At 37.2% G+C, this 11195-nt stretch overlaps 1 protein-coding gene across 1 annotated transcript; it reads right to left on the bottom strand.

Annotated features, from left to right (window-relative positions):
• Positions 1–7859: 7859 nt before the first annotated feature.
• On the bottom strand, positions 7860–9464 carry LOC127640931 (uncharacterized). The gene is made up of 3 exons (XM_052123649.1): positions 9279–9464; positions 8909–9104; positions 7860–8690 (listed from the first exon to the last, which is right to left on the bottom strand). Exons 1-3 carry the CDS (start codon positions 9461–9463, stop codon positions 8469–8471), a joined length of 603 nt encoding a protein of 200 aa, XP_051979609.1. The 5' UTR covers position 9464; the 3' UTR covers positions 7860–8468.
• Positions 9465–11195: the final 1731 nt, after the last annotated feature.

Here is an 11195-nt window from a genome sequence, read left to right as displayed (position 1 = left end):
TTTTGGGAATTACCTGTAGCGCCCCCTAGTGGCGAATGTTGGCCATTCTTGGTTTGTGGGTTCCTGTTGGCATGTAGTATCAATATACCAAATTAGTAAATTTTTGACCAGAAAATGGGAATTTTTGGCATGGCCTGTAGTGCCCCCTAGTGGCGAATGTTGGCCATTCTTGGTTTGTGGGTTCCTGTTGGCATGTAGTATCAGTGTACAAAATTAGAACATTTTTGACCAGAAAACGGGAATTTCGGCTTGGCCTGTAGCGCCCCCTAGGGGCGAATGTCGGTCATTCTTGGTTTGTGGATTCCTGTTGGCCTGTAGTATCAATATACCAAATTAGTACATTTTTGACCAGAAAATGGGAATTTCGGCGTGGCCTCTAGCGCCCCCTAGGGGCAAATGTTGGCCATTCTTGGTTTGAGGGTTCCTGTTGGAAATATGTGCAATTACTTGAAAATTGTTTAAGCTCTCCATGTCATTATTGCACATACGGCATTCACTAAGATTTTCACTTTGTCCTAAGTCTTCATTTTATGTATTGTAATAAAAAAAAGTGAACGTTAAAGGGATATTTGATCATTTCCTCACCCTCATGCAGTCCCAGATGTGTATGAATTTCTTCTGTAGAAATTTAATGAAGATGTTTAGAAGAATATCTCAGCTCTGTTGGTCCATTCAATGTAAGTAAATGAGAAGTGGTGAGAAACAGATCAATAATTAAGTCATTTTTTACTATAAATCTCTACTTTCACTTTCATAAGCGCTCTTCTCTCTAAGAGTCCTTTTTCTGGGTTTTTTTTCACACCCACACCTATAATATCAGTTCTGAAAGTATGGATTAAACCACTGGAGTGTTATGGGTTACTTTTATGTTGCATTTATGTGATTTTTGTACCTTCTGAGTTCTGATCACCATTCAAATGCATTGAAAGGACCAACAGGGCTGAGATATTCTTCTAAAAAGCTTAATTCAGCAGAAGAAAGAAAGAAATACACATCTGGGATAGAAAGAGGGTGAGTAAATGATGAGAGAAATATCTATTTGGGGTAACTCATTTTATTTGAAAGACTATCTAGGCACATAATAACACTTCATAGCTGTGACTGTTTATAACTATTTCAAAATGTACAAGCTCACACTTTAAATGGTCAGTGCTTTGTTTTTTAGATCAATAAAATAGCAACAGATCCAGTGAAACAATGGAGATTGAGTGATTGTTTTAACATTTTACATGCCATTCAAAAACGTGGCATTTTACCACGTAAGAGAGAAATAAAAAAAAACTTAAAATAATACCATTTGTACTTTTCAATTACTTGGGATGTCAATGCTCAGGGAGAAGGCTAAATTATTACAGTTTCTTTAAGAGGGTTTTAATGCATGATACGATATTCAAGGCACAGTTCAGTTTAATCTTTTGAGAACTGAGAAGTATCATTATTTTCGTACTGTTGCATCTGTATTCATTTCAGAGATTTGTTTTTAATTGTGTATTAAACGTGTGATCATGTTGAACCTGAAGCACTAATTCAAGTAGTTTATCTGTTCTCGATGGATCTTCCGTGATCCTTCCCGCGCTGTCAAGTGAAGCTGAGCATCATCAGTTTCGTCTCTCAAACCCTCATTTTTTGGGTGTGAGATGATAAAATACAGACTGCGTGAATGGTTGATTTGGTTCACTTAATTTTTGTGACGTGTTTTAGAAAGATGCTCGCGAAGACAGAGACGGCGCACCCTGTTTATTTTCTTTACTTTACATAAGTACAAGGTTTTGTTGTTATTGTATGTGTACACAAATAAAAGTACACATTTCATAATTTCTAATGATGTCTTACACTTATCTGTATTCCCAAAAATTATGGAGTATTTTTAGTTGTTGTTGTTGTTATGAGGTAAAATCCAGCACTAGTCCAAGCTGTTGCATATAACACCAATTACCCAAAAACTGGTAACTCTGAAGATGACATGGAAATATCCATGTTTTTTGTTAATGTATAGATATCTATATTTATTGTAATCTATATTGTTTATGAAGGCATTGCATTTTTTTTAATTGATTGTGCAACTAACATTTTATATAATCTTATAGACGTAAATGAGAAAAGATTTCAAATTTGAGTTTGAATGATTGAAACAGATGTCAACTTTTCACCATAGACTTATCCACAAGTGACAGTTTATCAACAAATTTGAATTTATTCCACAATGAACATGACTTAGTGCAATTACTTTCTTAATGTTTCAATAGGAAACAGTCTATATTGCAAAGTGAGCAGTGAAAAAAAGCCATAATTAACATATGACTTAGTGCAATGACATTCTTAATGTTTCAATTGTAAACTTTGATTAAATAATAGTGAACAGTGCAAAAAAAGAAATGGCCACACTTTACACAACAATGTGCCAGTAATCAAAATGGAAAAGATACCACATAAATGAGGCAATTTGCTTCAACTGAGGTAATAGTGGTTCAATAAACATGTAAAAGATACAATATGTCAGTAAAGAAGTGCAATTACTTTCTTAACGTTTCAATAGGAAACAGTCTATATTGCAAAGTGAGCAGTGAAAAAAAGCCATAATTAACATATGACTTAGTGCAATGACATTCTTAATGTTTCAATTGTAAACTTTGATTAAATAATAGAGAACAGTAGAAAAAAAAATGGCCACACTTGACACAAAAATGTGTCAATAAACAAAATGAAAAAGATACCACATAAATGAGGTAATTCGCTTCAACTGCGATAACAGTGGTTCAATAAACATGTAAAAGATACAATATGTCAGTAAACAAGTGCCAAAGATACCACATGAATGAGGTTATAGCTTAAATGGCATATTGTTGTAAACATAATTATGATCAAAGGCATAAGACCATAGGCTGTTTTTACTTGTTCCTTGCCATTTTGGTCTTGCTGGTGCGTTTGCCAGGTGTTGTCTGGTCTTCATTATTTACAAACAGCATTTGAAGGGAGTCATCAAAAGGACTGTTATCATCCTTTTGAAACAACGCCTCCAGGTCTGTGTCATCCTGACACCCGGGGTGCATTTGTGTTTTGTCTTCCGGGTTAACCGTATCAGTTTGCTTAGGCTCGGCTTCACAGAAAGTTATAAATAACGCACGGCTTCTTCTAGCTGTAACATCAGCCATGTCATGTTGCATGATCTCAGTGACAATTTTTTCTTCGTTATCCAGAAGATTTTTGTCTGTGACCAGTGAACGAATCAAGTCATCATCCATTGTATACTCCACAGGGTTTTGGTCCGCATCTTCAAGTAAAATTTTCCCCAAAATGACATTAGTTAATTTTGAGGTTTTACAATAGGCCTTACACTGCTCACATTTGGTCATCAAGGTAGACGAGTTCACGTTGTCGAGCTGATGGTGCCTTGGACTCAGGTGGCTGATTGTCACCGCCACTTGTAGAATGTTTCCAACAAGTCGAGTGCGGTCATCGTCTACAGCTGGTAAAGCTGCTCCTGCATCCTCAACAATTGCAAAAGTGGTCTCCATTGTGGTGCTGAGCATCGCTTTAATGTTGTAAAACCGAACCGACACATTTTTAAACTCATACCACTTGCAGACCTGCCAACCTTCAAAAACTTTTTTGAGTAGCAACTTACTGATTTATTGTCGAAGTTCTGGTTCATGAACATGGCGGCACACATGCGGAAAAAATGTGCCATTACCACTGTCTTTGATGTCATTTTGGCTGGTTGGGCATCAGTATAGTGTATCGTTTTGTTCAAATGCTTACCAATCACTTCACCTGGTCATAGGACATAGTCATTTCCCCACTCACCACCATATTTAGTTATTCAACATATAAATCCACTATGAAGGAAGCAAGAACATTTTTAATGAAAAGACATGCATTTACATCACTCACTCACATTCACTTCAACTTGGACATTTGACAAAAGGGAAGTGAAAATTCAAAAAGGTTTATGACCCTTATCATAGACCTTCAACATCATATAAATAACTCAATCACAAAAGAAAATATGTCCTTTTGAAAATTGACAACTGGCAAACTATTGAAAGAAAGATAAAATTACTGAAGCCATGCCATGTCCTTTCTAAATAAACATTTTACTGTTGAGATTTATCACTTGTGGCAGTGACAGCTGCTCTAGACTGTTTTGCCTCATAGGTAGCGGACTTGGCCTTCCTGAGAAGTCTGTCGCTGAAGCCCTCCATGTGGCAGACAGTCCCCTTAGCAGCCATGCTCACCTTTTTCATAACCAAAGCACTGATCATATCAGTACTCAGGCTGGCTCTGTATTGGGTCTTGTTCTTGGTAACAAGACTGAAAACCCTCTCACAGTCAGCATTGCTATGGAATATTACTAGTATTCCAAGCATGACTGCTGAGAGGTTGGCTAAGACCTCCTGGCCTCCCCTCTTCAAAAGGCTGATGTCTCTCCATGCCTCATCAATACGTTTCCTGAGGATGCTGGAATCAAAGCTGGTGGTTTGATACATCCTGAACTCATCCTCTACCTGATCCACTGTTACACTATCCGGCAAAATAGAAGGAAAGCGACTGATGAAGAAGTCAACAGAACAGAATTTCACAGATAGCCTCTTCTCTATGTTGGCCACAACAGCATGCATAAGCAGCTCATCTCCAAATGGAAATTTGGAAAGCATGTAGTCAGCTGCAGATGAAAAGAACTTCCTCACATCCCTATAGAAAGGCTTCAGCTCTAGGTTACCCTGGCTTTGGATAAAAACTTGGGTCTCATGCCCAATTGAGAGTTCCTCATCAGGCAGCTGCTTTTCACTTGTGATGGTTGGCCTGATACCTCTACCAATTTCATTCAAGTGATCACATGCTCAGGCTTGCAGAATGAAAGCAATATCTTTTGCAGTTGCAGCTCCAAAGTTGGAAGCAGGATATGAATGCATGGCTCCTCTTTTTGAAGTATTTGGTTGCTGATGTCAAAAACTGGTATGACCCTCTTCAGAAAGAGTGAATACACATTTGACATAGGGTTGGTGAGGAACTGAAGTACCTTCTCAGGTTTTGTCAGATCCTTTTTCTCTTCTTTCTCGGTTCTTTCTGCCTTTGTTTTTTCTTTTTCTTTTGCAGCTCTTTTTCCAATTTCGTTTTGCTTGAAGAGGAAATTTGTTAGGTCAAACTCTGCAGCAAGATGTGCAGGAGCTTTAGGCTTCTGAGTAGGACCAGGTGGAGGTGCAGACAGCTTTGGTAGAATAGAGGAGAGCTTGGGCTGCACTTTAGCTGGCATGCTGCTGGAGGGTGTGGCTTTAGGCTTCTGTGTAGGACCAGGTGGAAGCTTTGCCAGATTGGAGGAACCTGATAACTTTGTCCTCTTTTTCTTCCCTGCATCTACCTCATTACCAAAGAAAACAGTAAGAGCATCCCACTGTTTCAGTAAACTGTTCACACACTGCCCCAGAGGCAGCCATCTTGTGGAGGCCAGCTTGAGGATCTTCCTCACCTCTGTGTCACACATGATTTGAATATCACGTAGGTTCGACTTTCTCTTGCTGCTTTTGTCTAGATAGTAATAGATGGTAATGAGGAAGTCTTCAATGTTCACACTAAGCTGCCTGGATGCCCTCTCTGCAGCTAGGTGTATCAGGTGGCAGGGACAACCAACTAGGTAGATATGCGGATGTTGTGCCTTGAAAAAAGCCGCTACACCTTTCCCCAAACCTTGCATAACTGCAGCATTGTCAGCTGCAAGACTGACACAATTTGACCATGGTATGCCTCTCTTTGTCAGTTCACCATCAAGCAATTCAAATATTGCTCTCCCAGTAGATTCTCTTGATTCACAAATCTTAAACAACATCACAACTACCCTACCTAGATTGGCATTAAAAATCTTCACTACAATGGGGTACATTTTTATGTCCTCCATATCTGTGCTCCCATCTGTAGCAAGGCTGTATGGAGAGTGCTTCATTGCTTCTGTAATGCACTCATCATCATGCCAGGCCAGTGTTTTTATTATGGCAGCAGTCTTAGTTCTGCCACAGCCATACTGTTTGGCTATCTCACTATCAGGAAACATCTTTTTAAACAGAGGTCCGGCATGGTCTGCAGCAGCTAATGGCAAGTTGTGTTCTACAATGAATGTAGTGTAAAGTGTTTCGGCGCGGATTGGTCTCAAATCCTGTGGTTGTACGAAGAATGAGTTAATTCTAGGCACTGAGTCTGTAGCAGCCACATTTTTTAAATGTTTTTTGCCCTCCACATGCCGTCGACAGTCTGCAAAAAACATACGTACACACACTCTAAAGCCTCTCTTCGTAATTATAGGGTAGACTGTAAAAGTGATTAGGCAAAACTATGATTTCACCGGATTCTAAAAATATCACTTGCTCTGCACTACTACGCTATACTTTTTTTCAGTACACCTGCTTAAAAATATTTTTTTTTCATGATCAATATTTAATTGTATGTGTGCTTATATTAACTGATATCCATAAATGAATTGCATTCAATTGTTTAATTAGCCATATATTTGATAGCTACATTATTACCTGTAGCTCCTTGGTGGCCAATGTCAAAATCATAATTACACAAAGTGCAAAAGGCATGATTGGGCAGTTTAGAGGGGCGGAGGCATGGCCACTGCTCTTGATATTTTTTCAGGAATTTCTGAGGGGCAAAGACCTGCTTCTTTTTAGGTTTGCTGTCTTCTCTCTCCCTGTCAGTGTCCTCATCTGAAGCCATTTTGATTAACTGCAAGGTGCGAGCGCATACACACACACACACACACAATATATCCTTTTAACATCATGTAGGCCGTCTGTCTGCCATAATCTGTTCCTATATACAAGTAATACTATAAGATTTTTAGTGATGTGTAGCCCAGGTCACTTATGATCTCTATAATGACCTTACCCTCCTACAGTAGCCTACAGTCTTATAATACTTCTATAGTCTGTCCCAAAATACTGTAATACTTCTATAGTATGTCCCAAAATAATAGGCCTATAGCCTATTTCTATAAGATTACTATAACATATAATATACTACATATATAGAACAATATATTGGCATATATTTTTTGAGAATGCAAGAGACACACAAACACATGTCTTTGCAAGTATATGCATACGCATGTATGCCTATCTTCATAATTCTAGTTTTGACTTCTAAGGTTTTTTAAATTCGACCCAAATCAGAAAATTTCTCTTGCACTGCAATTTACAGTGAGAGTCCAGTTTCAATAGTACTGCTCAAAACCATTTTTATTCATGATTAATATTGCATTGTAATGTGTACTGGTCAACTAGTCTAAAATTAAGAAACCCCTAAAAAAAACAGTAAAAAAAAACAAAAAAAAAAAAAAAAAAACAGGAACATTGTGTGTACATTTAAGATAAATTGTAATTTATTATTCCAATTTCCAAATATGATACTAAATCTCAAAGAAAATGCTTTTATTTGTGACGAGCTGTCTTTCCATTTGAACATTACACATTTTAAACAGGACACGCATTACTTAATAAACGTTAGCCAATACAAACATATTTATAGAAAATAGTTGACAATGAATAGACAGGAGTCCAATAATAGCAAAACGAATCACTTATTCTAAAAAGAATATCAAGTTAGACGAATCCGATATAGGAAGGTCTGTTAACAGTAAAACGTACGTCATTTAACGAATTCTAAAAACACGGGTGGATAATACAAATTTAAACTTAGCCCGTCAAATTTCATTTTACAGTTATCTTCTCTCTGCGCAGCGTCAGTGTTTGTGAGAGAGCTCAGCTGCAATGATATAACGGTACTTTTAAATCCGCAAGTAACGAATGTGCTAATTTTCATACAAAATAAATATGTAACATAATTAGGTACTTTAGCTATTATTAACACAATAATGTAACACATGCAAGCTACGTATTTCAATCATGAGAATGAGTAAATGTACGCCTGTTTCTCCAGACTCACGCTTATCAGTCATCCACAAATCACAGAACTTTCATAATCAATAAACCATAATGACTCATTTTATTAAGATTTATTCTTCAGCTTTACTTAAGTATTTTATAATTTGCATGGCTAAATTATGTTTTCCTCTTTTCTGAGTGACCATGAATACCGGAGTATTTTGAGTGAGATATATAATCCATGCGATCACTCCCGTGTGATAATCGAATCCAGATCAACTCAATACAATATTCCAACTTTCCACATCCACCCCAGCCGGTTTACCTTTAGGAGTCAAAAGTACCGTGACTGTAGCCTACTGTCCTCGCTCAAATCAGTCAGACGGCAGGCCGCGGGAGTGGAAGCGGGATTGAGCGGGATTCTTTATTGACTTACGTATCTGTCAATCATCCCCGCTTGCTAGTTTGAGAAATGAACCCAGCGCTATGATTGGTCAAACTCTTATTCATTTGCTGTTGCTTGATTTGAGGACTGCGCGTGAAAAGAGGCGGGTCACCAGGTTATGCGTAGTTTTAGAGTGACAAATCGTATCAGCGTAATTTGAGTTCAAAATGCGTAACCGCTACGCAAAATGCATACAGGTTGGCAGGTCTGCACTTGTCGATTCTCAGGGTGTCATCACCCCAAATGGTTATCAAAATTGAAGCCGTCTTATCAGAGATGGCATACGACGTCCTGTTCATCATTTTGTTTGACCTTGTAACGCTGCTGCCTTTCTCCCTCTCCTCCATTATCTTCACCACCACATTTACCTTCAAATAAGGCAAACAATATAAACCAATACCTTACATGACAGATACATTAAAGGTTCCTTAACTTTGTTTGCTGCATAGCATTGGCTAATGGGCACTGCAGTATTATTTGAAAAGAAAGGACCACAACAGATAACACAAGAAACAAACACGTCTTCATACTTCATTCAGTGCTCTCGAGAGAATAAAAACAAGATCAAGCATTTCAATTTACTCACTCTTTGATGCTCCCTAGGATCAGCCAGGATGTCGCTCAATGTTCTTAAGTGCACATCAGAATATGGCTTCTTGTCAAAAACGAAGGCCAGGTCTCTCACGCAAGTCAGCCTTGATTTATCGTTGACCAAAATATCATGGTCTCCTTGTTTTTGGCGTGAGGGACTCAGAATTATATTTTCAACTTTTACTGGACTTCTAAACAAGTAAAAATAGAAAGGGTGTTGGGAAACAATTGTATACACAATAGCATAATTAGTCATAAATCCACAAGTTCTATTTATTTTTTCACAAAAGTAACAAAAACTAGCTGACCAATTTTATGTAAGGTGATACTTTTTTTTTTTTTTTAAGTTTTCACAACACACTTACTCGTCTTTTTCTGCACAGTTGAACCAATTATGGCGCTGTGGTGAGAATATCACCATTTTGGTGTGCTTTTTTGCCTCTTGCATTACTGCAGTGAAGTATTTTTTCCTGGAGGCCCCTTCTTTCACATCAGAGACCTCATGGATGAAGCCTTCCACCTCAACCTTCAGCTTCTTTGGTGACGTCATCTGTTGTCTAGAGACATGTGAAGCACACAATTAATCAGTAAGTTACTGTTTGAGACATTTCAAGAGGACAACCATTGTGAAGCAAACATCAAAGGGATAACAGTACACATACTAAGAAATGTAGAGGTCAAAACATGCATCAGTTTAAGAAAATTATGTTTATGTACTGAATCAATTCAACTTTTAGTCAAGTATCTTCCAACGTCACTATAATTTGAGTCAATGCCCAGCTAGAAAAAATTGCCCTTGTGCAGCACCCTCTCTTGCAATTTGGACCATAAGGTAAATTAACCTGTTTTTCACTTACTAGTAATAACAAGGATGACCTATTAAACTAGAACTTGAATAGTCAGTTTGTTTACAAAATTCACTGTTTGTCATATCAGGCGGCTGGTGACTCAAATTAGGGAAGACAGGAGGAAAACCAACCTACAGCGTGTTGTTTGTAGCAATAATCCGACTAGCTACCTAAAGAAAATGTACTATATAATAGGGTTAAGCAATGCATGAAGTTTATCTCCATCTTCCATAGCTCTAAGTAAAAATATAATATCATACTGTATAGCCTAATGATTGTATTACAACACAAAGGATGAATAGGTCTGGACCTCAAATTTTTTCCATATTCAAATTAATTTAGGATGCTATGTACACCTTAATAAAAAAATGGTTGATATCTCCTTTGAGTGTCTGCATGCATGTAGTTAGTTGCATAATGTCTTTAGTTTAGACAGTTGGCTGGATTATTTAATGTCTAGAAATACTATGGGTGTGATGAAATGGCGCTACCTGAAGCTGCACATCGCATTTTACCGGACAGAGCAAAGTAAAAGCGGGTTGGTCTCACCAATCTGATGAACCTGTTCTGTGCTTGCGGTGTGCTGTCGTGTACGACCCATTTGAATTTTACATTGAATTCTCTGTTATAAACCCATCTGATATGAGACACTTAAAGACTCTGTGCTAAAGCTAAATAAGATTAAACAGCCCATCATATGAAACTACAGTGACGTGGTAAACACGAAAACAATGTTCCATTCACAACGGTAATTATAAACTTTTCATTACACAAATCAGCACCCTAAATATACCCGACTGTTACTGTAGTAACATTAACTGGAGTAGTAACTATGTTTTTTGGCCAGAAATAGTGTATATATTTGTAATAAATGTTAATATTGTATATTAGGGCAATAAAAGTCACTTTTATGAAGGTTGTTTTTATTATTTCTACATGCGTTTAGGATATTGTTTTTCCATTACAAATTCCATAGATTATTATTATGTATTTGTATTTATTTATTTAAAAAATGTAGGCCTATTACATACAATAATTACAGCTAACCATGGTGATTTTTCTTTTTGTTTTTATTTGTGATAGACATTATCTTACTAATACTATATTTAAACTCTGGATACTATGCATGAACAATGGTAAATTTAACAACAAAAAAAAAAAATTGTAAAGCCAGGACACTCATGATTTAAGTATGAAGTTATGAATTTTACTCCTTTGCAAATATGTTTAGTTCTAATGAACTTTAATTGAAAATTGTGAATTAAAAGGTAGGTTCACTCAGTAACTTTTTGTTAATGTCATTTTAGACTTACAGTATGGATGCAGCATCATTCAAAATCAGCAGTTTCAGAAATTCACTATTCACAATCAAGCATTATTAATTTAATCCAGGAGTGAAAGTGTCCAATAACATGACGGTCAGTGAGATAACGC

Source organism: Xyrauchen texanus, chromosome 50, assembly GCF_025860055.1.
Source record: "Xyrauchen texanus isolate HMW12.3.18 chromosome 50, RBS_HiC_50CHRs, whole genome shotgun sequence".
Taxonomy (NCBI): Eukaryota; Metazoa; Chordata; class Actinopteri; order Cypriniformes; family Catostomidae; genus Xyrauchen; species Xyrauchen texanus.
Note: the sequence above shows the minus strand (reverse complement) of the source record. Positions and strands in the feature narration are given on the sequence as shown.

Bases quoted from the DNA above. Each gene is read 5' to 3' on its own strand.
- LOC127640931 (XM_052123649.1), bottom strand. From the start codon at position 9,463: ATGACGTCACCAAAGAAGCTGAAGGTTGAGGTGGAAGGCTTCATCCAT. The intron at 9,105-9,278 runs GTAAGTGTGTTG...TTACTTGTTTAG, and splicing joins AACTGTGCAGAAAAAGACGA to AAGTCCAGTAAAAGTTGAAA. The intron at 8,691-8,908 runs GTGAGTAAATTG...CCTTATTTGAAG, and splicing joins ATCCTAGGGAGCATCAAAGA to GTAAATGTGGTGGTGAAGAT.